At 44.3% G+C, this 27,472-nt stretch overlaps 1 protein-coding gene across 1 annotated transcript; it reads left to right on the top strand.

Moving 5' to 3' along the window:
* Window positions 1–104: 104 nt before the first annotated feature.
* On the top strand, window positions 105–27,472 carry FGF9 (fibroblast growth factor 9). Its single transcript, XM_042839330.1, has 2 exons — window positions 105–3,101; window positions 26,085–27,472. Exons 1-2 carry the CDS (start codon window positions 2,955–2,957, stop codon window positions 26,328–26,330), a joined length of 393 nt encoding a protein of 130 aa, XP_042695264.1. The 5' UTR covers window positions 105–2,954; the 3' UTR covers window positions 26,331–27,472.

Below are 27,472 nucleotides of genomic sequence, written 5' to 3'. Positions count from 1 at the left end.
GAAGCAGGGCCCCGCTGACTCGTGGGGGGGCGGGGTAGGGGGGGGGGGAGGCCGGGGCTGTCTGCGCTTCGGTCCCTTAATTGGAACAGGGCGGGGGAGTGGGAGGAGCGGTGACAGCTGGGACACGCGGGTGCGTCCGAGCTGAGAGCTCCGTCACTGGGAACCGGGGCTGCTGAGAGCTGGGGGTGGGGGGAAAGCCCCAGGTCTGCTCCCTTCATCCTCTCGGTTCCCCCCTCCGCAGATGCCAACTGCACTGCAGCACCCCACGTACTGCCCGCAGATCCCCTCCGGCCTCCTCCCGTAGCTGTGTTTAGAATGCGCAGTTGAAGCTGCGCTGCTTTGATCCGACAACAGGAAAAGAATCTATATATAGAAAACGACCAAAATGTCCAAAGGGCAGAATGAACCAAGGAAGTTGCTAAGATGCTCGTTGCTTAGAGCTGGAGGAAGCGTGTCCTGTGGAACTCACAGTGTCACCTTCTGTGGAGGACCTGCGATGGGATGGCGGTGGGACTGGCCCCAAGTGCGTGGTGTGCTGTTCCATGCCTGAGCTGGGCTGTAGTGAAGGAGGTGCATGGAGGGCTGCAAGAAATCATCTCTCCAAGCATTCTTCCCAAGCTCTTTGTGGGTCCTTCCCTTGGAGTGGTTTCACTATAGTAAATGTCTGTTGTCTGACAAGAGGACGCTCAGGACTCCATGTACTGAGATGCGTTTCCTCTCTCCTTTTCTTCTCTTCCCCACTGTCAGCTATTAATAGGGCCGTAGCTTATAAAGTTTGGAGCTGTCCTGATTTTCCTTTGGCCCAGCCCCATTTTGAGGGATGTCTATTTTAATATCTGGTTCAGGTGTGTGCACTGTGTGTATGTTACAGAAATGATAAAGTGTAAAAAGATGTGGAAGTTTGGGCCAAACCATGCAACACTTCAACTTGCTTATGACTTCACGATTGGCCCAAGATAGAATAATGCTGCTAAGAGTCTTCTGACTGTTTTAAATGAGGAAATCTCTATTCTGATCCCAAATATGTGGATGCTCTTTGCCAAGTACCTTAAATTCTCTTGGTATTTGCAATGGGATGTGACAGTGCTTTTTGTTCCTTTGACACACTAAGCAGCATGTGCCCAAATATTTGCAATGAGGACAGCAATTGAAGTCTATATTCGTATTAACGTGAAAGGTGCCAGACTCACTGACTTACAGCATGGGATAATGCTTCACATAGCATCTAACTTCAGTTCAAGTTCTTGGTAATACGTATCGAGTAATGTGATTGGTAAAAGTGGCATTTGGTAAAAGCTTTACGGAAAAAGCTTTAGTAAGAAGTCTGGCAGTATTGCACTGCCAGAGAGAGCGGGGATGTTTGGATTGTTTCAATGGATCGATTGTATCGGTGATACTGTGCACACCAGATAAACAGCACGGGGCCACTTTTTATGGCTTCAAAAAATTCTGTAATTACTAAATATTTCCTCCCAGTGTTTTAAGATTTGTGCATATGTAGAGCATAATTTAAGATGAACCCTTAAAGCAGGGTTATCAAAACAATAGACTGTGGCATTTGTAGTGCTGAATAATATATAAGGCAATGATCAATAGTCCCTTGCAGGGAATACATTTCATCTTTACATTAGCTTGGCTGTAAATTCTCCCTGTTGGCTTCAGCTCGTGCTTTGTTAAATTTATGTGATTCATGCCTGCTATTGATTAGTGCACAACTATTTTGTGGGAGATGCCAAATTAATTGTTCCAAAAATCCATGAAAGTGCTTTTTTATTGGCCACGTGAGGCTCAACACATACTATGCTGTTACTTTATTGTTTCATGCAAATATAATTCCCAACGAGCTTTTAAAATAGTTATGTGATGGGCTTAGACATGAGAATTCACAAACTCCATTGGAAATGCTGCGCTGGGCTTTTACTTTGTGGCTTGGAAAGCAGCTTGGTGCGACTGCGTGGTGATTCTGAATGGGGCTGGGTCACTCTGTGGTCTTCATGAACAGTCTGGAATAGGGAATGATCCCCTTTGATTCCACACAGTTCTGGCTGTGGGTGAGGTCTGGCTGGTAGCATCCTCACTGAGATGGAAAGGCTGCCAGAAAACCAGAGCTCAGACGCAGAGGAGGCGGTGCCTGAGTTGATTCTCTCAGTACTGGGCACACGGATGATGAACCTGGGAGATCTGCAGGAGGGAGAGCTTGTCTGCAGAATGCCCTGTCTGCGGGGCGCAAACATCTGTGTGAGCTCCCTGCTGCCTGTACAAGAGGATGTAACTGTTCATACACTATCCCTTGGGTTTAGAGTATTTCGATTTTCAAGTCTGAGATGAGTAAAAAAATACCATACCAGTGAGAATACCTAGTATCTAGAGGAATAGCGTGAGCCTCTGGACTGTGCTACAGATCTCATTTCTCAAGCCTCTGAAGATGACACTGTGAGTAAACCTTTCCACGTATTCCTGATTCATTGATGCCTGGAAGTAGAGTTCTGGCTCCATGTATAAAGTTATTTTCATCTCACAATGCTGACTCAAATGTTGTTTTGTTTTTTTTTTCTTTTTCTTTTTTTTCTTTAAAGTTTACTAGGCAAGACAGATTTCATAGGTGCTTTAATAAAGGTAATTCTGTCTGTCCCAAAACTCAGTTTTTTTCATTGAATGCTTTATGCGTTGCACAAAGCACAATGCTGGCAAGTCTACATTAGGGATGAGCTTCAGTTTTGTGTTCAGAAATGACAGGAAAGCATAAGGATAATCGTTTAATTTGACACATTAATGTTGTCTGCAATGCATCCTTTGAGCAGAAATTAAAGGACTTCACCATTCGAGCATCGTATTTAAGGTGCATTCATTTGTTCCTCATCTTTGTCCAATCAACACTGAAAAGGGAAAGCAACCCTTGGCACCAGCTGATTGTCACTGAGGGATCAGTCACATCTGGGAAAAAACCTTCCAGAATGTACAACGTGTACATTGTGTGCTTTTTCCTGTATGTTCTAGGTATACTGGAGTTCATCAGTATAGCAGTGGGCCTGGTCAGCATCCGAGGAGTAGACAGCGGACTCTACCTTGGAATGAATGAGAAAGGGGAACTCTACGGCTCGGTAAGTCCCTACTTGTCCTGGGAGGTTCTAATCCTTCTGTTCTGTGGTAAGAATACCTGGTTGCTCCTGCAAGGCCTCGTTGCTGTGCGAGTACTGCTTGCGAGTACTGCTTCTGCTTGAGAAGTCTTAATGTCTAATAAGAAACAAATATCATGGAAGGGAGAGAAAATGGTGACAGAAAGAGTGATGATGTGGGCTGATGGCAATATGGGTGTGAAGAGTGGAGACTGCTGGCCACTGAGGGCTGAAGGATGTATGTACTGCAGGGTTTGCAAAAGTGTCCTTTCTGTAGAGACTGAAAAAAGACAAAGTCACTGTGTTTTGTGTGTGGGCAGAGAACTTGCTAGGAATTGACAAAAGCGAGTCGAGGGGGAGGTAAAGGGTGGCATATGTGGATGAGAAAATGAGGAGTAGATAAGAGTTATAAATTGTAAAAGAAGGCAAAAGACTGGATGGTCATGTCCTGAAAGTTCAGCTGGTGTTTTCTGTGGGCTCTCAGCAGGAGCTGGTGATGGGCTTGAGGCAGGAGTAAGGCTTGGTGCTTCTGCTGTGGGAGTAGAATGGCTACCCAGCTGTGTTTGTGTGCTGTATGTCCCTTCCTTTGGACATCTGCTGTGCACTGGGGCTCCCAGTGGGGTACACTGTGGGCAGTGGGTGTCTGACGTGGAGTAGGTAACTTTTCAGACAATAGAAGGCAACCACTTCTAGCAGACAAATGCCAGCTTCCAACAGTGGCAAGAATTAGAGAAACTGCTGTACTGGAGGAAGAGGTTTGGAGGGAAAGCAAATGTTCGAAGTGAAGGGAGGCTCTGTGCACTGGGGCTCTTCAGAGGCACAGAGGGAAAGATGCCAGTGGTCAACCAGAGGCAGGGCATGAACATTGCAGGGAAAGACATTCATAAAGAGCTGAATTGACAATATAGTCTTAGGTGTGAATGAAGTCCCTTGAATTACAGGGAAATAATTGGGAAATAACTGGAAATGGTGACTGGGAAAAGTGGGACAATTGTGAGAGTGGGAGGGATGTGAGAAGATGACGATGGGCAGATGAGAGCAGGAGTGAGAGTTCAGCTTCCCAATAGATCTATAGAGTAGTGAGAGGAAACAAGACTAGAAGTGTTGTAACAAGGTGTCCAGTTTGACTCTTAGTTTCTTTCTTGTATTACTGTGTGTGAGGGATGGAAGGTGACTATCTTAGAGTCACAGTCAACTTTAGAATCAACCACAGAATCATAGAATCATTTGAGGAACTTTAAAGGCCATGTATTCCAACTCCCCTGCAATGAACAGGTGCAACTTCAGCTCAATCAGGTTGTCCAGAGCCAGTTCAGCCTTAGCTAGAGTGTCTCCAGGGATGGGCCATCTATGGTCCATCTTCTGAGCAAAGAGCAAGTTAGGAGAAGAAGCCAGAAGGTGTACAGTGTGAAAGTGTATGTGGGAAGCAAAAGAAGAGGTGGCAAATGAGGGTCAAGGGATGGAGAACATGTGGAGAAGGAGGAAAAGGGGAGATACAGAGATGACAGGAACTAGCGAGTGGGAATAGAAAAAGGAAAGAGATTTAGAATAAATGGCAGTATGAAGGAGGAGGAGGAGGAAAAGGTTGCAAGGATGGAGGGGAAGAGAGAAAAGTATTAGATGCAATGACAGATGCACACAAATTGCCTGTGAAAAGTAAATAAGTTTTCATAAATCAGAGTAATTGTGCAGCTGATCCATGGCATAAAGAAGTAGCCAAGTCAGGAGTACTTCTATGGCAGTACAGAGGCAGAAGAGCAATAGTACTGTGAATCAGTAAGGTTGAAAATCATCAGTAGGAGGAATCATTTAAAAGGATGCACATTGTCAGTGAAACAGTAAAGTTATTCTATGTTTCAAATATTCAGAAAAAGAATTGTGGATGTGGCTGGCATTGGTAGAGATTAAACGCATAGACTTGGAAAGCCAATGTTACATTGTTTTTTTCTGTGTAATTTGTCTTTTGTGAGCGATTTTTTTTTTTTTTTTGCTAATATGCATAAGAAATTCTTTGTCAATGACTACTGCATTGATAAAACAGTTGTTCCATGAAGAGCAGTGCTCAAAAAGCCCCACTTTCCTAAGGATTTGTGTCTCATTCCCAGGCATGGACCTCTCTTACCTTCTCTCCCTGCAGTAACACAATTTCCCCAGGCTTTTATGTGCCTTGCACATAGAGAGGTGGTGTTAGATGTCCACACTTGCTGGATTGTTGGTTTGCATGGAGCTCCCAGGTGGGATGTTCGAATGATTTCCTTACTTTACTCTGCCTCTGATTAGTTGCAAAACTGATAGGGACTTAATTTTCTTGATGACCTTTGCCTCTTGATTGAAACTGGTTGAAAAGTTGAGGAGGGCTGGCAGGCAGGCAGACGGATGGACAGTGTAATTAGATAACCTCTTTTCCCTAATAAATGAGGCTAAAAATATGAAGCCATTCATAATGGAGAAGTGGCAATCTATAGGGCCAGAATGCAAAGTTCAGGTTAAAATCTGATGGATGATATGGCTTATTGTCAGCCTCCAGAGATGGCACATGCTGAAGAGTGATGGTAATTGAATTACATTACTTCCATTGAAATATAACCTCTAATGGCTACTCAGTGTGATGATGCTTTAAAGCCTTGTCAACACTAGCAATCCTAGTGCCTATATTTCAGCAACTGTCAGCTCTGGTAGAAACTCTGAGATAAGCAGTCCTCAGAGCATGTTTTCATGTAGAAATGGCTGAGCATTTTTAAGTGACAGCATTTTGCTTTTGGTTTTGGTGAAAAAAAAAAGGATGATTAATTGAAAGTGAAGTTCTCTGGTGGGAATAAATGCCACAGTTTGAACCAGAAACAAGTTACAATCCAGGCAAGGATAGAGGAGATCAGTTTAATTGAAATTAGTGTCTGCTGTATGACTGGCTGGGGTTTCAAGTTATCACTTGGATAAAGCAGGGAACCTGTACGGTGCTGCAGCACCAGCAAGGTCTCCACACTGCTGGGAGCTGGCTCTTTGTCGTGAGTCTTTGACAGAAGGCCATGAACAACAGTATTGCCTTTGTCATGGAGCAAGTATGGTTGTGAAACTGTGGACATGCTCTGTAAGTTGGAAAAACTGCTTCCCACTCATAACTGAGCAGCAACCGGTGAAATCCCTGTCCTGCTCTACATCAGTGTTGAAGATCTATCCAGGTGTGTTTCTGCCATACTTGGTGCTGTTGGATGAGGTGCCCCATGTCTCTGGCAGCATCAGATCCATATTCAGATTTCTGTATGAAAAGTATATGAGATGCAATCAAATCAGCTCCCTGAAAGACACATGTCCTTCTACATGTGCGTGTAAAACATTTGGCACAGGAGGATTTCTCCCAGTGTATTTGTGGTGCCGCTAGGGATGGGACATACGGTGAGGCAGATCAGCCAGGATGGGAAATTGCTGCCAATTTGTTGAACAGGAGAGGCAGTTTTAGCATATCTTGATCTAGACGTGCTCCTCTTGGCCTTCTGAAAGTGCTGCTTTCCTCCTAAATCTAAATTAGCTGCTCAACAAACGCACTTCCCAACTTGTCACCTTTACAGGGGTTAGTTCACATCTTCTGGTTCAAAAAGCTCTGTGACTGTCATGCTGTTCTTAGGACCGCGTATCACAGGATGGCTGTTCCCATGTTCCTTCTCGCCCCGTGGATTTAGCTAGGCAAAGCTGCAGGTAGTATATGTGTGTGGCTCAGCAAGGAAGCCAGAGGTGCCTGTGTAGCACAGACTTGGAGCTAAGTGGTGACAGCAGCCTTTCTTGCTCTGTCTGTCTGGCTCTTTTCCTGCTCTCCTTTTACCTTGCCTTCCCCTTGCAGCCTGCAGCTATGACTCATCATTTCACAGCAGCTCCTGTGCTTGTCACTGGGGAGGAGGAAAAATCAAAACTCCAGATAGGATCCAAAGGGTGTTAAGATGAGACGTGAACTCCTTTTCCCTCCTGGAGTGCCAGCTGAGACTTTCTAACACCTCTGCAAGAGTGTCAACAAGTGTTTTGTAGCTGTGCTCCTTGGTGCTATGCAGTGAAGATCTTCATGCTGAGTCCCATGACCCTCATGCCTTTGTGGGCTGTCCCCAAGCTCACACTGTCCCACACCTCTGCCTTGTGAGTATCCATAGTTGGCACTCATGTAGCACATGGGGTTCCTATCCTGGGCTGGCGTCTCAGGCAGTACTTGTGCTTTCTTGAACGTGACAGGAGCATGGGACGTGGAATTATAGCAGCAGTAAGGCTGGAAAAGATATCCATGAAAATCACCTAGTCCAACTGTCAGCCCATCCCCACCATGCCCATTAACCATATCCCTCACTGCCACATCTCCATGTTTCTTGAGCACCTCTAGGGATGGTGACTCCACCACCTCTCTGGGAAGCCCATTCCAATGCCTCACCACACCTTTTCAGTAGAAACTTCTCCTAATATCCAACCTGAATCCTCCCTGGTACAACCCGAAGCCATTCCCTCTTGTCCTATCACTGTTATGTGGGAGAAAAAGCCAACTGTACATAGCCACAACCTCCTTTCAGGCAGTTTTAGAGAGCAATAAGATCTCCCTGAAGCCTCCTCCAGACTGAACAACCTTAGTTCCCTCAGCCACTCCCCATAAGACTTGAGTTCCAGACCCTTCACCAGTTTTGTTGTCCTTCTTTTGACACCTTCAGCCTAGATGCCCTGTGTCCTGGGCTCTCCTCCCATAGAAAGCTGTGCTCCATCTCCCTGCTGGTGTCCCTGCCCTATTTGTTTCCCACAGTCACAGAGCTGCCCCACTCCTCCTCAGAAACTGGTGTCCCCATTGCCCTTTGTGTCATTGGCATGTGGCAAGAGGCAGGGCAGCTTGGCTGACTGGGAGGAAAAATGATAATGGGAAGATGTGGAGCAGCTACAGAGGCTGCTATGCTGAGAAGAAGAGGAAGGCAGAAGGAAGCTAGTGGGCTTGCTGGGGAAGGGAAGAGGGCTGGGAGCATGTGGAAGTAGAGGAAGAGTAGAGAAGGACTTCAGGTGCCCATGGAACAGCTCGGACAGAGCCAAGAAGATTTGGAGCTGGGGAGTGAGCTCTGCAATTCCTCTGCAATTCAGACTTACAGGTACACACGGCACAGTGAGACTTAGGACTGCTTATATATAACACATTGCTATCCTTTGAAACATTAACTGGAATGTTGTTTGTCCCAATGTTTTTGGGACACTGGACCTGTCTTTTGCTTCTATAATTCCTAGGGAAACAGTAGAAGAAGGGAGAGAGAGTGCTGTCCTTGAGGAAACATATTTTCCCAGTAAGTGTGCAGGGAGGTGACGATACGCCTCTTTATTGTCCCAGCAGCTGCACCTGCAGGCATTGTGTGATTGTTTGGGTCTCACAGTGTGGGGAGGACTGCAGTACAGAGAGAGGCAAACAGAAGCTTTTGTGTAAAAAGGGAAGCATTTTTGTAGTTCACTGGAAATGAGTTGGTGTAGGTGTTGCTGCACTCTAGAAATACTTTTTATGTTCCCAGGCAAATAAGGGAAGGGAATTGCTCAGCTTTCCAATGACAGGGCAAGGTGCACAAAAACAACGTGAAGAAAAAAAGCAGTGCAGATGCATGTTGGGAACAGTGCTGGAACCGAGTGCATGGTCGGTGCAGGTATCCAAGAATAGGACAGATAATAAAATTAGCCTGCAGAGTTGTTGACACTTTCCTGTTAATCTTGAACACCTCTCATCTGAAGGGTTCCATAGGCTTCCAATTCATTTATTTATTCTTTTTATAACTCAGGTTATCTGTCCCTCAGTGTGCAAGCAGGCACCTCTGCCTGGAGTGAGCCTGGGAACAGGGCAGAGCGATGAAGGTGAAGACTTCCAGGCTGAGAGTGGTCAAAGCCCAGCAGGGACAGTGGCTCTGATAGTGCCTGAAACCCTCTTTTGCTTGTGTGTAAGATCAAGTGCCTTTTGCTGAATGGTGAGATGCGGGAGGCAGAGGGTAGCCCCTGCAACAGTGGAGCTGTGGGGAGCAGAGTGCTCTGGCTTTCAACTCAAGCAAATTGTGCAGGAGGATGTGGCACCCCATGATGAACTACCCAGTAGTGCTGGTTAGCAGCAGTGACTCATGCTTTCCTGACAGTTGCAAGAAGCAGGCTTGCAAGTGGTTTGAAAGCGCAGGCTTTGAGATTTGAAGGGGTCATAAAGGTTCTTAAAAACTTCATAAAGGTACTCTTAGGCCAGAAAGCTGACTGTATCAGATTATTATTATCCCTTATTATCAGAATATCAGATCTGATTATTATCCCTTACTGATAGTTCAAACTGGCAGTGATAATGTCGCTGAGAGAAGCCTGAGAGCTATCAAAAGGGACTTCAGGGGACTGGGCAGTTAGTGGACAGAGCGGGGGTACAGGTGGTGTTTGTCTCTTCAGTGGCAGCGAGGGATACTGAGAGGACAAGGAAAACCTACCTGATAAATACATGGCTAAGAGGCTGGTGCCACTGCAGGAATTTTGGCTTTTTCAACCATGGGCTGATTTACTCAGCACCTGGACTGATGGCTGCTTATGGGATCCACCTGGGTCATAGGAGCGGAAAGAGTTCTAGCCCAAGAGCTGCCACAGCTCAATGACAGGGCTTTAAACGATCTATGATACTGTGAAGGGTGTAGGGGGTGATACTGAGCCTGCCCACAACTAAGCGTGGGACAGCATAGCTAAGTTAGAAATATAAGGTGCTAGTGGAGGCCCTCAATCTGCTGCATCTTATGATAAGTATTCTAGGCTGCAAGCGGTCCAAGAGACTCCTGGAGTCCTTTTACAATGACCTCCTGGAGGTGAAGTGTTGCTGGACCTGGTGCTTACTAATGTGAAAGAAATCGTGAAAGAGGTTAATATTGGAGACAGCCTGGGCTGCAGTGATCATGTCCTATCAAGTTCGTGATCTGAAGGAATGTGAGCCTGACAAAGATAAGAGACCGGACCTTGAACTTCAGAAGAGTGAACTTTGGACTGTTCAGGGAATTGTTGGATGAGCTCCCCTGGGAAACTGTCCTTAGGGACAAAGGAATAGAACAGAGCTGGCAGCACTTTAAGGATGCCTTTCTGAGAGCACAAGAGCTCTCCATCCCTCAGAATAAGAAACCAGGGAGAGGAGACAGGAAATCAGCATGGCTGAGCAAGGACCTGCTGGCCAGGCTGAGGGAAAAAAAGTGTCAGCAATGGAAGCAGGGATGGGTGGCCTGGGAAGAATATAGGAATGCTGTTTGAATGTAGAGGGTTGGAGTCAGGAATGCCAAAGTGCAATTGAACTTGGCAAGAGATGTGAAAAACAACAAGAAGGGATTCTTTAGATGTATCGGGCAGAACACAGAAGCAAAGGAGAGTGTACCCCCTCTGATAAATGAGAAGGGAGAGCTGACGCCCTCAGACATGGAGAAGGCTGAGGTACTTAATGAATTATTTGCCTTTGTTTTCATGTCCAGTCAGGCTTCTCATGCCTCTCCTGTCCCTGCATATCTAAGGAGGGGTTGGGGGAGCAAAATGTCTCCCAGTGTTAGATCGAAGCAAGTCTGAGACCACCTCATGAGACTGAATGTGTACAAGTCTGTATGACCAGATAACTTGCATCTCAGGGTTTTGAAGGAACTGGTTGTTGTGACAAACTGCTCTCCATCATATCTGAAAAATTGTGACTGTGTCAGGTGAAATGGACGTATAACTGGAAATAGGGAAACATAACTCTGATATTCAAGAAAAGGAGAAAGATCTGGGGAGCTACATGTCAGCTGAGCTTCATGTCTGTGCCTGGGAAGATCATGTTAAGGCACATGTGAGACAATGTGGTGATCTGAGACAGCCAGCATAGCTTCACCAAGGGCAGATTATGCTTCACCAATATGGTGCTCTTCTGTGATGGAGTGATGGAATTTGTGGACAAAGGAAAGGCAACTGATATTGTTTGTCTGGACTTGTGCAAGGCCTTTGAGATAGTCCTCCACCACATCCTTGTCTCTAAATTGTAGAAAGGTAGATTTGAAAGCTGGGCTATTAGGTGGATAAATAATTGGTTGGATGGTCATATCCAGAGGGTTTTTGTCACCAGCTCTGTGTCCAGGAGGAGGCTGATCATGTGTGTTTTCCCCCAGGGGTCCATGTTGGGACTGGTGTGACACTGGGATCGAGTGTACCTTCAGCAAGCTTCCTGATGACACCAAGCTGAGTGGTGCAAGTTAACACAATAGAAGGGAGGGATGCTGTTCAGAGGGGCAAAGACATACTCAAAAAGTAGCCACAGGAAAATCTAATGAGGTTCAGCAAGGCCCAGTGCAATGTGTGTTGTACTTTGGTTGAGGCAATCCCAGATACAAGTACAGACTACGAGAAGAACTCATTGAGAGCAGCCCTATGGAGGAAGACTTGAAGTCTTGGTGAATAAAAAGCTGGATATGAGCCAGCAGTGTACTCTTGTATTTCAGAAGGCCAATGGTATTTTGGGCTGCACCAAAAGAGTTTGGCCAGCAGAGAGAGGGAGGGCATTGTTCCCCTCTGCTCTGCCCCTGTGAGACCCCACCTGGAGTACTTCACCAGGTCTGGGACCCCTAGCAGAGCAAGGATGTGGAGCTGTTGGAGTGGATCCAGGGGAGGGCATGAGGATGGTCAGAGGACTGGAGCACCTCTCCTGTGAAGAAAAGTTGAGGGAGTTGAGCTTGTTCAGCCTGGAGAAAAGAAGGTTCTGGGAAGACCTCATTGTGGCCTTCCAGTACTTGAAGTGAGCTTACAAGCTGGAGGGAGACTGACTTTTTATATGGTCTGACAGTGATAGGACAAGGGGGAATGGCTTTAAACTAAAAGAGGGGAGGTTCTGGGTGGGCATTGTGAAGAAATTTTTTACTGAGAGAGCATTGAGGTGCTAGCACAGGCTGCACAGAGAGGTTATGGATATCCCATCTTTGGAGGCATTCAGGGTCTGGTTGGGTGGGATCCTGGGCAGCCTGATATGGTGTGTGGCAACCCTGCCCGTGGCAGGGGGGTTAGAACTGTGTATTCTCTGAGGTGCCATCCACCCTAAACCTTCTATGATTCTAAGGTCAGCACAGAAAGCCAAACATATCAAGGGCTGCATCGAAAGAAGCGAGGCCAGGAGGGGCATAAGGAAAATATTTTTTATGCTTAGGGTGGTGAGGCACTGCCATGGTCAGGCTGGATGGGGCTCTGAGCAGCCTGATGGAGCTGTAGGTGTCCCTGTTCAGTGCATGGGGGTTGGACCTTTAAAGATCCCTTTCAGCTCAAATGATTCTATGATTCTATGATTTTATGACAAATGGGCCTGGATGTGAAGGAAACTCAAAACTTGTTAGAAATTCTGGAGAACAATATCCCAGTAAGGATTAAGTGCAGGGAGAGATCTGAGGTCTAACAGGCTGTGATTGCTTGGCAGAAGGTCTGCGAAGAAGGACAGATTGCAGAAAAGCAAAAGCAAAAGGGTCATAGAGAGAAGCACAGGGACGGAACAGCAATTCCTGCAGTGAAGCTGAGTCAGGTGCAAAAAAGGATAGGCAAAAAAATTTGAAGCTATAGAAATGGAAAGTGTACAGAAATTTAAGACAGGGGAGGTTTAGGTTAGATATCAGGAGGAAGTTTTTCATACAGAGAGTGGTGACGCACTGGAACAGGTTGCCCAAGGAGGCTGTGGATGCCCCATCCCTGGAGGCATTCAAGGCCAGGCTGGATGTGGCTCTGGGCAGCCTGGTCTGGTGGATGGTGACCATGCACAAAGCAGGGGGTTGAAACTAGACGATCATTGTATTCCTTTTCAACCCAGGCCATTCTATGATTCTATGATCTTTACAAACTCTCTGTATAATATGAATGTAATAAATAATAAATGTATAATTTGTAGTATATGTTATACAATATAAACTGTACAGATGCAGGCTAATCTGCCCGTGGCTGCACAACACGCTGTCTGGGCTAGTGAGTGCCTGATAGGCACCTTGGGTTGTCATTTGATTCACTTCATGAGCTGACAAAGTGTGGGCAGAGAAGAGGCCATTTTCCCTGAACGCTGTGGCACGAGCCTTTCTGCTGCTGCATGGCAAATTGAAGCAGGGAAGCTGGAAGTCAGCCTGGCCATGCCGACGGGCTATGTTCAGTAATGGTGGATCCCCATTAAGTTCACTGTGTGGCCTTATGATGTGCAAAGAGGGGAACAAACCCGACTGAGGGAGAGGTTGTTTCAGTCGGGGACAATGCATGCAGGTGCTTAGCTGCTTCACGTGTCAGTGAACCTCTTGCTGCATGGCTTGTGTTTCGGGACAGGACTCGGGAAGCTGCAGAGCTCTTGGTCTGACCTGGGTTGTGCTCATGGTATGGCAGGATGTTGTTGCATGGAAGAAGAGAGGAGGGCCTGTGAGGTGAGGTTACTAAAATTGGATAGATAGTGTCAGGAAATCTTGCTTGTTTTACTTTATGTGGGAATTCCTCCTTTTAGAAGTGAGAAATAGGGTTGCTCTGAGCAACCTGATCAAGTGGTAGATGTTCTTGTTCATTGCAAGGGAATTGGACCAAATGGTCTTTAACAGTATCTTCCAATTCAAACCATTCTATGATTCTAAACTGCAGGGTTGTGTTAGGTTATGGCCCAGCAGAAGAAGTATTTAAAATGGGAGTTAGTGGAAAACTTGTATGATAGATGATGAAAAAACTGAGAAGAAGACGGCAATGAGGAGTGTTGAGAGGTATTAGAGGTAATATCTTCATAGGCAGTGAAGATATTGCTGGAGTTTTTATGAGTTGGTCCTTGGGCTGGTTTTACGCTCTGCTTTTATTAGGGACATTAAACATCTTGTCATAAAATAAAAAAGTAGTTGTGTGTTATTGAAATTTGCAGATGTTGCAAAGTTGGGCAGTGTTTTTAGCACACGAGTCTGCCTCATGTAAGGGATTCTGACCTACAGTGCAAAAAATGTGAATTCGTAGGCTTGGGCCCAGGGAGAGCTGTCAGTGCTGCTGGTCAGATCTGGTCCAAAGGCAAAGTACAGTTCTGGTCTTTTGTGATAAAGAAGATGAATTGAAACTGGCATATGTGCAGAATGGGATGATCAGAGGATGAAAAAGCTAATAAATGGCAGAGTTTAAAGATCTTGATTTATTTAGCCTGCAGAATTAAAACTGAGATGATACACTGCTGGTCTCTGTAAATACACTGATGTTTAGTGCCAAGAAGAGAAAAAAAGTCCTTGAAATAAAGGACAAGAAAATAAGTTTTAATGGATCATAAGGAAACTGAGGTTGGATAACTAGGAAATTTTGGGTCAGAAGGAAGTGAGATTTTGAGTTAGCCTGAAGAACTTCTGCGGCGAATTGGGAGATGAAGCTGAAACCGCTTCCTCCATACACTAAATGGTAGGCAATAGATCTATTACCATGGACAGTTTCTTCACTGAAGGTGTAGTTTCCAGAAGAGCCCTGAAACTTGAGTTACTTGGCTAGATTTGCTCACAATCTCATCTCCCGTACCTTTGCAGAAAGCCCTTCTCTGCTTTTGCATGGGCAGCCTTTCTGAAAACTGTACTATTGTATGTGACTTTTGGATGAACCAGCATTGGGAGTGAATGCAAGCCAGCCAGCAGGATGGTAGCAAGGCATGAAGGATTCTGCAGGGAGAAAGGTCTTTTGAAATAGGGGTAGGAAAAACTGATAGGTGAATCCACTTAACCCAGGGAGTCTGGGAATTCTGTGTGTGAAACTGCAGCTACTGTGGTTCTTGTTAAACTAAGATTTCAGCCTGTTTTTCAGATCAGACTTTCACAGATGCTAACACCTGTCACCACAGGCTGCTAACAGTGCCCTGTGGGATAGGTACTGCACTTTTCCTTAGGTCTTTGATTTTCCTCAGAGGACTTACTGCAGGTGCTTGCTAGGTCAGATGTTAGTTTTATAAGAGAAACTCTCAGTGATCTCCTTGTCTCGATCTCTATGATTCTGTGCTGAATATGGATTATGGCTACATTCCTGGAACAGGAGAGTTTTAGAATATCTTCTGTGTGCTTATATATCGATAAATAGAATTTATTGGACAGTGTCTATGAATTTAGCTAAGCTCTGATAAAGCAAGATCTTGAACCTTGGGTACTGGCCTGGTGGTACCAGCCATTCTTGTAGAGGCAGAACTGTACTGTAAAACTAGATCCTACTCATCCAGAAAATGCTGGGCTTGTTCAGCATGAATTTCTTCTGATTTGCTTCTCTGTGGTTGTACAGCTCCCCAGTTTCTGTTGCCCTGAATGTTTTTGCAGTCAGCCTTGTTAGCAGTACAGGAGTGTGAAAAGCTTCTGCATACTGAGTTGATCTGAGAATAGCGTGTTGAAATGACACACTAAAAGAGCATCATCAGCAGTGACACACCGAGACATGCTTGGGGATTATTCGCTGCATCAGATAAAGATCTGATGTGCTCTGTTTCTGACTCAGGAGCCAGTGGGATGTGAATGTGGCTCTCTTTTCCACTTCACCATTCATCATTTTCAAAGGCAGTGCAGAAAAAGTCTGCCCCACGGGGACTTCATTAGGGATTTTGTCTAGGTTGAGATTGGCTTTGCAGTCTGAATGTGCTTGGGCTGATCTGGTGATGTTCAATAATGCAGTTCATTTGTGTTGCATTCAGAAAGCTTAAGAAACAAAGCTTGTTGCAGTGCAAATCCATTTTTTCCCTTTTCTGAGGCCCTTTGGCTTCTTTTTCATTCCTTTTGTAATGTCAGGTTTCTGCTGTTACTTTTGATCTGAAGCTGAGATTTTAAATTTGTGCTCCATGACCACTGCTGGGAAATAAATTGGCTTCTGCTGCAGATGCTGCAAGCTCCTGAGCCTGGCCCAGGCCGGGCAGCTCTCATCTGCTCAGCTTCATTCTTTGGCTTCAACACAATTATGGAGGCACTGCAGTTGTGACTCAGGAGAAATTTTGACTTGATTCTATTACGGTTGATATGACACCGACTTTAATGGAAGCAGGATTGGACCTGCTCCTGTAAACCACCTATTAATTTTACGGTTGTGTCAGCAGACCCTGATCAAGATAAGAGCACTACTGTATTCATTATTTAAAAAACCTAAATCTAGACAGAGTTTCTTCCTGTAAGAGTCTGCAATATAAAGATAGTCTTTTAGCATATAAACATTTATTGCTTTTGAATACCTAGGCAGATATTTGGCCTGCTGGTGCCTTCATTAGGAAAGCAACTAATGCATAATCTGAACTCAGTACAGGAAACTTAGTTGGGAAGATTTGAGGAAAATCCTTTGGGTCACTTTAGAATATACAAATGTGTAAAGTTGGAAAAAAGAACCCTCGTGATTTTTTTTTTTGCATTTTAGAAGTTCTTTGGAAGATCCACGTACTTTTTGTTCCTGGTAGTCCAACTGCCTGATCTCTGACCTCTTCACTCACCCCTTCTGTTGAAATTGCTACTATATAACTAGGTTTTTTTTTGTTTCTTTTTTTTTTTTTCTTTTCTTTTTTTCCAGTCAGATTGAACTTCTTTCATCAAAGCCAAAATTAATTGCATGGCTCAAGTCTGACCCATTAAAAGACAGGTTCCAGTATTGTGCTAGTGTGAGGATCAGGGGGACAGCAGAAGAGCAGAGCTACCTGACCTGCTTAAGAATTTGATGGGTCAGCTGTGTCACTGGCAATCTAGGTGAGGGCACAGCAGCACCAAAGATATGTGGAAATCTTTGGGAATTTTTTTTTTTTTTTTTTGGTGAAGATCTCGGAGCAGCAGATCCTGGAGCACTACAGGTTTTAAAGTCTGTCTAGCAAATTTGCTGTTTTCCAGGATGCTGCTCGGCATTTTAGTGAGAAAGACTGGATCTTTCCAAAATGCCTTAGCCTGGGATGCTTTGCTTGATGATACTTAAAGTACATCCAGATCAATCCCTTTCCAGAATGACACTGTAGTCACTGATGTTCCTGTCCTCTGAGCTAGCACCTAGCAGATGTTGTTATTGGCTTTACATAAAGCTATCTGGAGTCAGGCTTTTGTTGTCAGTCCTTGGCCAAATAATCTTGATGAAAGAGTAAAACATAAAGTACTTGAATTGGATGAATTTTTGTCACTGCATATCTATTGTAATTATTTGATCTCCATAGCAATGTGTTTTATGAAGAGTCTTGAGTGTTCTGCAGCTTTTATGGTGACACTGTGGAGGAATCAAGTGCTTCTCTGATTATGGGTAACTCAAGTCTGGGGGGTACCTGCTGAGTGTAAACACTCATGTAGATCAAGTACTACCATCCCTCGTGCTATAAGGTCTTTAGAATGTGAGTTTAGCTGATCCTGCAGAAGTCATGTGCTTTCTGCTCAAGGAGGGCTATCTCCTTTAATCTGATGTTCTGTACTTAAAGAACTGCAAAGCAAAATAAAAAACACCGATGAAACCCTTTGATGCTGTGCTCAATCTTAGCTGTATTTAAACAAAACACAATTTATTTATAATCTCTACTCAGTGAAAAGCTCGACTAGCATTTCAGTTGTACAGCCTGAAGAGTATGTGTATAGCTGCAGGAGAGCAGATCTGGGTTGATATACATGTTGTCTTTTGACAGAAGAGAATTTGTGGAGCGGGAAGCTAGTGTGGGTCAGGTTACAGCTTTCAGTAAATCTGAGCATGCCTGAAATGGCTCTTTTAATGTCTCAAAATATTTGCTGCCTTTTTATCATCACAAGCCTGATTCAAGTTCCATTTAAACTGATGGTAACTTTTCTGCTGTCTTCTTTAAAAATTGGCTCAGGCCCTGTATCAGATTGCATACCACCTTGTTTTCTGATTCTTGGAAGGATTCAGCCAAGCGTGATGAATTAGATGCTTAGATAACACTGATGACTACAGCTCTTGATTATGCCAGGGAAACCAAAAATAAAATAGAGGTCAGAAGTGTGAATGGTAGTGGCATGGTATGGGTCTGGTCCTGCTGGCAGGGACAGAGGGGAACACACCTGCTTGTTCACGTGGTTTTGAAAAGTTTACTTCTTCCCCATGCTATTATTGTTGTTGCCAGCATGGAGGAGGGAGCTCCTAGCTCTCAGGGGAATGGTACTGTGGCACTGTGCAAGGCCCTCAATAGTCTCTCCCTGGAATGTCAGCTTGGCCTCCAACTGAAGATATTGCACTTTAGTTGAAGCCATCCCAGATATGAGTACAGACTGTGAGAACTCACTGAGAGCATCCCTGTGGAGAAGGACTTGGGGGCCCTGGTGGATGAAAAGCTTCACATGAGCCAGCAGTGTGCGCTTGCAACCCAGAAGACCAACTGTATCCTGTGCTGCATCAAAAGATTGGTGGCCAGCAGGGAGAAGGAGGGAATTGTTCTCCTCTGTTCTGTCTTTGTGAGATCCTGTCTGAAGTACTGCATCCAGGTCTGGGATCCCCAGTTCAGCAAGAATGTGAAGCTGCTGGAGTGAGTCCAGGAGAGGGCATGAGGATGATCAGAAAGCTGGAGCATCTCTCCTGTGAAAAAAGGCTGAAGGAATTGGGCTTGTTCAGCTTGGAGCAGAGAAGGCTCTGGGGAGACAGCATTGAGGCCTTCCAGAACGTGAAGGGTGTTTACAAGCAGGAGGAAAACCAACTTTTTACACGGTCTGATAGTGATAGGACAAGGGGGAATGGCTTTAAACAAAAAGAGGTGAGATTTAGATTAGATGTGATGACGAAATTTTTTACTCAGGGGGCAATGAGGCACTGGCACAGGCTGCATAGAGAGCTGTGGGTGCCCCATCCTGGAGGTGCTCAAGGCCAGGCAGGATGGGGCACTGGCCAGTCTCAGCTGGTGGGGAACAACCCTGAACACAAAGGAGATTGGAACTAGATGATCCCTAAGGTTGCCTTGAACCTAAGCCATTCTGTGATTCTGTGATTCTATGAAGTGTGAGCAGAGCCCAGGTGCTGAGGTGGCAGTGGGCCTTCCTCCTGCTTGCTTGGTTGGGCAGGGTTAGAGCAAACCCTGAGGGACAGAAGATGGCTGCTGGTAGGCAGCCTATGCTGGCAGACGTAAGCTCTAGTACCAAGGGGCGGTCCTCCTGTAATGGCTTTGTGTTTGGGGATTGCATGCATGAAGCGTGACAGCTGCTGCAAACTTGAAACCTCCAAGGAGCAGATATCACTAAAACCACGAGCTGCAGATTTGGCAGTGGCAGAAATGGGTGGGGGCCTAATTGGCATCTCTCGTGTTGGAGAGCTCTGTAAACAACCCTGGCGTGCTGGGATAACGTAATGCTGGATCCCCATCTGCTCCTGCCAGGGGAGGTCCGGGTGGTGCGGAGGACATGGGAATAGGAAAAAAGGAGCAATGGAGCCCAACAGAGAGACCACGATGGTCCCCTTGGTATTTCATTGTTGATGCTGAAGCCTGCTGGCTTTGCTCACGAAATGCTGGTTTTCTGCTGCCTTCATCAGGACATGGAGATAGCGCTGTTCCTGTGCCAGTGTAGCTGTTTTTTATGGTAAGGCTCCCAAGGAGAGCGGGCTGTGCCAGCTCTTACTAACTTTTTGTGTGAAAGCGTTCATCTTCAGGCGCTCTCGTAACTGCTTCGCACGGTACAATACATTCAAACACTTTAAAAAACAATATTTATTTATTTATTATGTTTAAGTGAGGGTGTATGTATAATAAAGGCCTGTATGAAATGAATTAAAAGTTTGGGAGGAGAAGCTGATGAACACTCCATTCATGCCAGAGTATCAGGTGACCTCAGGTAGGGAAAATGCGATTGCCCAATGGTGGTTTTGCCATGGCACTTGCCTCACTTCCCTTGTCTTTTGCTGTGGAATATGCAATGCATCAGAATGGCAGCATGGAGGCATAGGTATTTGCTAGGTCTGTCTTTTGGCCATGCAGGGTTTCCTGCCATCTCTGTGTAGTGCTCATGGAGAAGCAGTGGTGCAAACATGCTAAAAAAGACAACTAGTCCTTTTGACAGGCCTGTTTTCATTCTCTCTTTTAATATTCTATGAGATTATTAAATGGTGTTCTGAAAAACACTGCTGAATGAAATGGTTTGGGATAACTCTGACACTCACTGGATCAGGCATTCAGTATGCAGTGCTTGCCTCACACTGCTCTCCGCTAACTTAGGAGGAAAGTGGCACTGCCTGGACTCTGAGATTTGGCTTCTGTTTGTGGCTAGATGTTGTCCATGCAGCCAGAGACTTCCCAACATAGCATGCTAAACTGCGCCTTTATTTATGACCACTCTGGATGAGTGTTAATTATTAGCTGAAGATAGTGTGCTCTAGAGGGTGTTTGCCTTATGGCATGGGAAGGGCCAACCATATGTAACATGCATGTGTTTGTAGGCAGAGGAGCAAAGAAAACCACTTCAGAGGAGGACAGGGAATTTTTTGCTTGCTTCTCTTCACCACATAGGCCGTTTTTATTAATGTTATACAGGCATGAAAGGGATTTGTGTGAACTTATTTAGAAGACAATCTATTTAAACATAATTTTATTAACACAGCATGGATTAACACAATGGTAACACACAGCAGATACGTAGGAAGTGCTGACTGCATCCTATACGCTTCTTTTTAATGGTTGTTTGGACTCCTGGATAGATATTTTCTTGTAAAGTTCCTGTATTGATTCAGTGTAGTAGTTTACCTAAGGCAGAACTGTATGTGGTATGGAGTCATTTGCTAAACATGAAACCTGTTTGCTGTGGTAATAGGTCTGGTGATCAGAGGAGCCATTCCTTTTGTCCTTTTGAGCTATTTCCTTTTGTCATATTACAAAATAAATTTGTGCTCTGCAGTTCATTAAAAAAAAAAAAAACAACAAAAAAAGAATATTGATGAGAGTTATACAGGACCCTGTCCTGTGCTTTCATTTGTGAAGCAACACTAATGTCTAACCATTCTTTAAATTATGAAACCATCCTCTGGGCAGGATTTTTCCTATTTCCACTTATTTCCAGCTAGCTGCTTCACAGGGATATCTGTTTTAAATAAGTTGCCAAAACTTTCCTTGTGGTTGCTGTAACTGTCTGCTACACTAATTTACAGTCTCACTGTTAATGGGTCTACCTGGAAATAGAACAGTATAATTGTTTTGCTCCATATTTAGCTGCTAACCAGATGTTGTCAGGCTTCTGAATTAAATCCACTGGTTTATTTGCTTTTGTGATAGGTGCATCTTTGAACACTTGAATTACTTGAACTATTTGAGTTAAATAAAAGCTTAAAAACACAGGTAGAAAGTGGGAATGTAGTAAACTGGAGATTGATCAATTCATAGTTGAATACTATATGAACAGACTTCATTGAAAACATGTGCTATGCGGTGAAACACATGATTTATATAATTTTGAGGTCACCTCCTTATTTGGTCCCTGAATTGAACGATTTGCTCAAGGCAGGCAGCCTCCCCTTCTGCAGGAAAGCAGGTTGCTTTCCACTACTGCTTCTGCTGGGTATGTTTGGTATTTGTGTCAGCCTTCGACAGAGATGTCAGGTGACATCAGGTGTAGTGCAATAAAATATTGACACTGGAAAATAACAGAGAAATCAGTTGATTCTAGAAGTTCTGAATCTAAGGTCAAAATATTTTCAGCTGTATTTAGGGGCTTTGTAAAGGTCACAGCCAGAAGCGAAAGGACTGTAAGAGCATGTCCAGAGGAGGACCAGAAAAATGATCCAAGGAATGGAACGTGTAGCCTATGAAGACAGGCTGAGAGCTGGGGCTGTTCACCCTGGAGAAGAGAAGGCTCTGGGGAGACACAAGAACAGCTTTCCAGTATCTAAAGGGGCTGTAAGAAAGAAGGGGACAGACTCTTTGCAGAGTCTATTGTGATAGGACTGGAGAAAATGAGTTCAATCTAAAAGAAGGGAGACTGTAAGTGGATATAAGGAAAAAAAGTTTTTTATGATGAGTAGTGAGGCACTGGCACTGCCCTGAGAAGTGGTGGATGCCCTATCCCTCCTTGAGAGGATACACTCAAGGTCAGGCTGGACCAGGCTCTGAGCACCTGATCAAGCTGTAGGTGTCCCTATTCATTGCAAGGGTTGGAGTAGGTGGCCTTAAGGGTTCCTTTGAGCTCAAATGGTTCTGTCATTGTATAAAATGCAGCCACCTGCAATCAGCAGACATGATTGCCTCCCTGTGCTGGCAGTGGTGGCTTCCAGCATGTTTCCCATCCCAACCTGGTGAGGCAACAAGATGTGTGTTGGCAGGATGGACTGGCCTCACCCCTGCATTATCTTCATCCTGGCAGGATAAAACACATGCTCAAAGCGTGAGTGTGAACTAGTGTTAAGTAGTGCAATACAGGTGAATGTGCTGGTGACTATCAGTTCTTGCCTGTCTTGGTACCAGATGAACCATTCTTGTAAGGATCTTCCAGAGTATGAAAGAAGGAAAGAAGGATATACTGGGATTTTATTCCTCACATTCCTCGTATGTATTTATAATTCAAAGTCAGTGACATTCGTTTAATAGAATTATAGACTGCCTTACGTCCTTAAAGCCCACTCAGCCCCATTCCCTGCTATGGGAAGGGCTGCCACCCATAAGCTGAGGCTGCCCAGAGCTCCATCCCAGCTGGCCATGAGCACCTCCACAGATGGGGCATCCGCAGCTTCTTTGGGCACCATGATTTGCTTCAGTGGTCTTTTGTTACAAACAGAATTTCTAGAGAACCGTTTAAAGAATTTCTAATGAAAATATTGAACTTCACTGAAAGTGTGATTATTTAACTTTTCTGAATGTGTGGTTATTAGTATAATTACAGATCTGACCCTGCATCCTGATTGCTCTGTGAGGTTTTTATTGAAATATTTCCCTACAGTTCTTGTATGGATTTCTCAGAATCACATAAAAGGTAGGAGAGAACTAGCTGTGTTGTGAGAGAATGAAAAGTAAAAGCAGGCTGAACTTGTAAAATGAAGATTCAGTTTGTAAGCCTGAAATCCATTGAGTTCACCCAGCATGCAGACCTTATCCAAGGTCTGCCAGCTCAGCGCACCACAGCACTGTCATAATCAATCAAACCTGCCAGATAAAGAGAGGCTATTTTAAAATTTCTCCTTCAGGGCACGGGAAAGTACTGCTCACACGAAGATAGAAATTTATGATGATGCTAAAAAAGATGCAGATGAAGTGAATAATTAATGAATTCAAGACAGGACTGAAATATCCTCCTAAATTGTTGCTATTTTTAGTAAGGAGCGCTTCTGCAGTGCTTGTCATGTGATTCTATTGCCTTCTGAGAGCAGGAAAACAATTTGCATTAGTTTCTCTTTCCCCAATGGTCTGACAGATTCAGCATATAGTATCTCTTAGCATCTGCTTTTGCATTAAAGCAAAGAAAGTGATTTTGAACATCATGCAAAATAAAACACTAATGAGAGCTGTGCTTAAAAATGATCTTTGTAGAAGCTGAATATTTTTTATAGTACTTAGAGGCTGTACAAGGGGCTACTGCAATGTGCCTAACATTTAGCTGCTGCAGATGTCTGGTGGTACACATTGCTGCTGCAATTTCTAGCTGTCAGACTACATAGGAGGAAATTATCAATGGCTGATTGCAGGATTTGGCTCATATACAAAGATTTAATGTAAACAGGTAGGTGTTTCTTTTCTTTCTCTAAACAGCATAGGTGTTGCTGTGTTTGAGCTATTTCACAGTATGGCAGGATGCTTGAGGTGGGCAGGGACCTCTGGAGGTCACCTGCTTCACCCCTGCTCCAGCAGGGACACCAGAGCAGGATGCCCAGGGCCATGGCCAGGCACCTTTGGAAGATCTCTAGGGAGGGGAACTCCAAAGACTCTCTACTTCACACAGTAAAAGTGTCATAGTCAGAAAATGACATAAATGATTATATGCAGCAGCTCTGCGGACCTGCTCACGTTTTTATGCACTCTGCTCAGCTGAGCCTGCAGGGAGGGACATCTGGTGGTGGAACGGTTGGAGATGCTGTGAGGAATGGGTCTGCGGTCTTCTCTTCTGCTACAGCCAACTGAATTTATGCAGGGCCATTGCCTCTGCCATAGTGAATTTTCAAGTGTTTAATGTCCCCCTGCCTGGCCCTGGAGGGGATTGCTCCTTCCTGAGAAGTGATGAGGTTCCCAACGGAGTCAGGAACTGCTTGCTGCCTTTCTAGACTAACAGACTAGTCACAAGTTAACTACAGGAAAAAAACCCCACAGAAAAAAGCCCCTCTAAATCCTAACCTTTTTGGCATTGAAGAAGATCTTGGATTTGCACCCTTGTCCCCAGGTAGTAGGTGGAGTGCTGACTGGTTGCTCTCCCATGTGGGTTGGTTCCTATGTGACTGCTGTGAAGTATGTAGGGCTCCCTGGATCCTAACAGGACCCTGGTCTCCAGCCCCAGTGGGGTGCAGACCCCTCGTGGGGAGCAGGTGCTTGCCATGCAGTCAGCAAGATGAAGTGTCACCATGAGGACACAGTGCTTTGGTGCCAGGGCCTCTCATGGATTGCTGGGACCACTCCACTCCCAGTCAAACCCTTTGGTCTCAAGGTGCATGCTAAGCCATCTTGGCTCTGTCAAGGAGAAGGCATTTCTGGGTATATCTTGAAACAGCAGAAAAACCTCTGGACTGCAGCATGTTGCTGTAGGAAAAGAGCTTGTGAGTCCTGAGACACAGAAGTGACCTTCAAAGTCTCCTTCAGCCCCAGGCCAAATTGCAACATAGTGGTGGTACAGTTTGTGAAGCTCCTGGGTTAAGCTGTGGATGGTGGTTTATTGGAAGGAACTGGAGTTTGAGATATGGCTCCTTGGTTGTGCTCAGGTTGTAGGTGTACGTGCCATAAAGGCTTTGCTGCACCTGGCCCTTGGTCTCTGTCTTTCCATCTCTATGTATCTATCTGAAAGGGTCATTTAAAGTTTTAATTTCTCTAAGGCATATGCACACGTGCTTTAAATGTTGACATGCTTACAGAATCCGGCGCTGTATGAAGTTTTGTAATCAAGAGGAGGTGATCCTCAAGTAGAAGTTGAATTTGGTAGATGTGAGTGCTATTTGATTGAAAACTCTTGTAAAAATATTAAATTATCATTACTGTATTTTGTACCAGCTGATAAGACTATTCCCAAGTTTATTCTTCCCAACTTTCCATCAGCTTCCCCATATTAGAGGCTAATACTTTTTTTCCAGTCTTCTTTCTTTTGTGTAAGCACTTCCTAACTTATTCAAAATAAATCAGGTTATAAGCAGCTGTTTTTTAAGCCAACCTCATTCATTTAGAGCAAAAGAGTGTAGGTGATACACACTGACTCAATGAGAAAGTGAACTGGAAGGAGTGGGACTCTCTGACAAGGGAGATGGTGAATGGCTGATGCCTTTAGTGGATGTCTTCCATAGGATGGAACACAAAAACAATGCTTACATAGTCTGGAAGCCTGTCTTCACCTAAATTCATCTCAGCACTTAGAGTTACTACTCCTGTTTGAGGCTTTTGTGAATTGTGGTTCTGCGATAACAAACCAAATGATGGGTATTGAATTGCATCCTTTGTAATTAATGAGATGCACTGAGTACTCCTGGTGATAAAAAGATGTAGAGATTTTAAGATCTTGAATGATATCACCACTCTACAAACCTTTCATAATGTCTGTTCAAGCACTTGCACTCATGATCAAGCAATTGCTTATATAAGCCCAGTAATATTTTGTGAGCTGCCTTGGGATGATCATAAATTAAAATCCCTGTTTCCATTTTCATTGGTGCTGACTTGATTTTGACAACAGTGCTTCTGGAGGATCATTTCTGCTTCACACACTGTGTGCTACCCATGTGACTGCTTTATGAAACACTCAGCAATCCTGCTTTATTTAGTTAAAACTGGGATTATTCACTGCCAGGATTAATTCTGTAAATTGAACAAGGAAGTTCTGATTTTGTGCAGTGAAATTCATAATTCTTTACGAAATAGATTTTTTTATGGCTAACTCCTTACCAATTTTTCTTTTCTTTTCATAGGAAAAATTAACCCAGGAGTGTGTATTCAGAGAGCAGTTTGAAGAAAACTGGTATAACACATATTCATCAAATCTATATAAACACGTGGACACTGGAAGACGATACTACGTTGCGTTAAATAAAGATGGGACTCCAAGAGAAGGGACTAGGACTAAACGGCATCAAAAATTTACACATTTTTTACCTAGACCAGTGGACCCTGAGAAAGTACCTGAACTATATAAGGATATTTTAAGCCAAAGTTGACAAAGACAATTCCTTCACTTGAGCCCTTAAAAAGTAACCACTATAAAGGTTTCATGCGGTGGGTTCTTATTGATTAGCTGTGTCATCACATCAGCTCCACTGTTGCCAAACTTTGTCGCATGCATAATGTATGATGGAGGCTTGGATGGAACATGCTGATTTTGTTCTGCACTTAAAGGTTTGTCCTCCTGGAGGAGAGCCTATGCCCACTCGCTTGATTTAGTACGAGAGGGAGAGCGCGAGAGAGTGAGTGAGAGCGAGAGGAAGCGAGAGCGTGAATGGGAGTGAGAGAGGGGAGCCAGAGGGAGGAGGAGAACGGCCTGATGCATGCTGGGGAATGGACACGCTTTTAAATTTTTGATCAGTTGTACTTCGTCATATATCAGCATAGCTGCCATACTTTGATTCATCGGGATTTTTGGCTGGTGGCCTGCTCAAGTGTACGCTGCATTTACAAAGGCATGGAGGGTGCAGTCTCACGTAGACAAGAGACTTTTCAGTTAATCGCTCGCTGGGTCTCACCCCGCTGAGTTTAAAGCAAAGACCTCTTAGTAAAAACAAATAAAAATAAAAAGTTAAATTTATTTATAGAAATTCCAAAGGCAACATTTTATTTATTTTATATATTTATTTATTATATAGAGTTTATTTTTAATGAAATATGTACAGGCCAGATAGGCATTTTGGAAGTTTTAGGCTCTGTAAGCATTAAAATGGCAAAGGCCACTATGAACCTGTGGTAAATTCATGCAAGTAAATATAAAGGTGCATGGATAAAGAGAATAACAATAAAAAGGTAATAATAATAAATACTAGTGACCCTCATGTACTAAAGGCGACAATCTCTTTTGTGCCCATATTATTGTAAAAGTATGCATACCACTCATGACACTGAGTACTCACTCTTCTGACTGCTTGTTTCATAGCTTACCCCCAGAGGATTAAAAAGAAAACTGGGTCTCCAACTATTTTTCTGTGTCTGTAATATTTCCTCTCTGGTAAAATGACTTATTACATCATTGTAAAATTCACAGCTGTGGAAAATATAAGGGTTGGAATATATTCTACTTGTTAAAACCTATTGCAGATCATACCAAAGCTAAATGAGAAGTATGCTTTTTTTTTTTTTTTTTTTTTTTTTT

The sequence above is a fragment of the Centrocercus urophasianus genome, unplaced genomic scaffold, assembly GCF_019232065.1.
Source record: "Centrocercus urophasianus isolate 14NV4802_14NV808 unplaced genomic scaffold, USGS_Curo_1.0 seq_9, whole genome shotgun sequence".
Classification (NCBI taxonomy): domain Eukaryota; kingdom Metazoa; phylum Chordata; class Aves; order Galliformes; family Phasianidae; genus Centrocercus; species Centrocercus urophasianus.
Note: the sequence above shows the minus strand (reverse complement) of the source record. Positions and strands in the feature narration are given on the sequence as shown.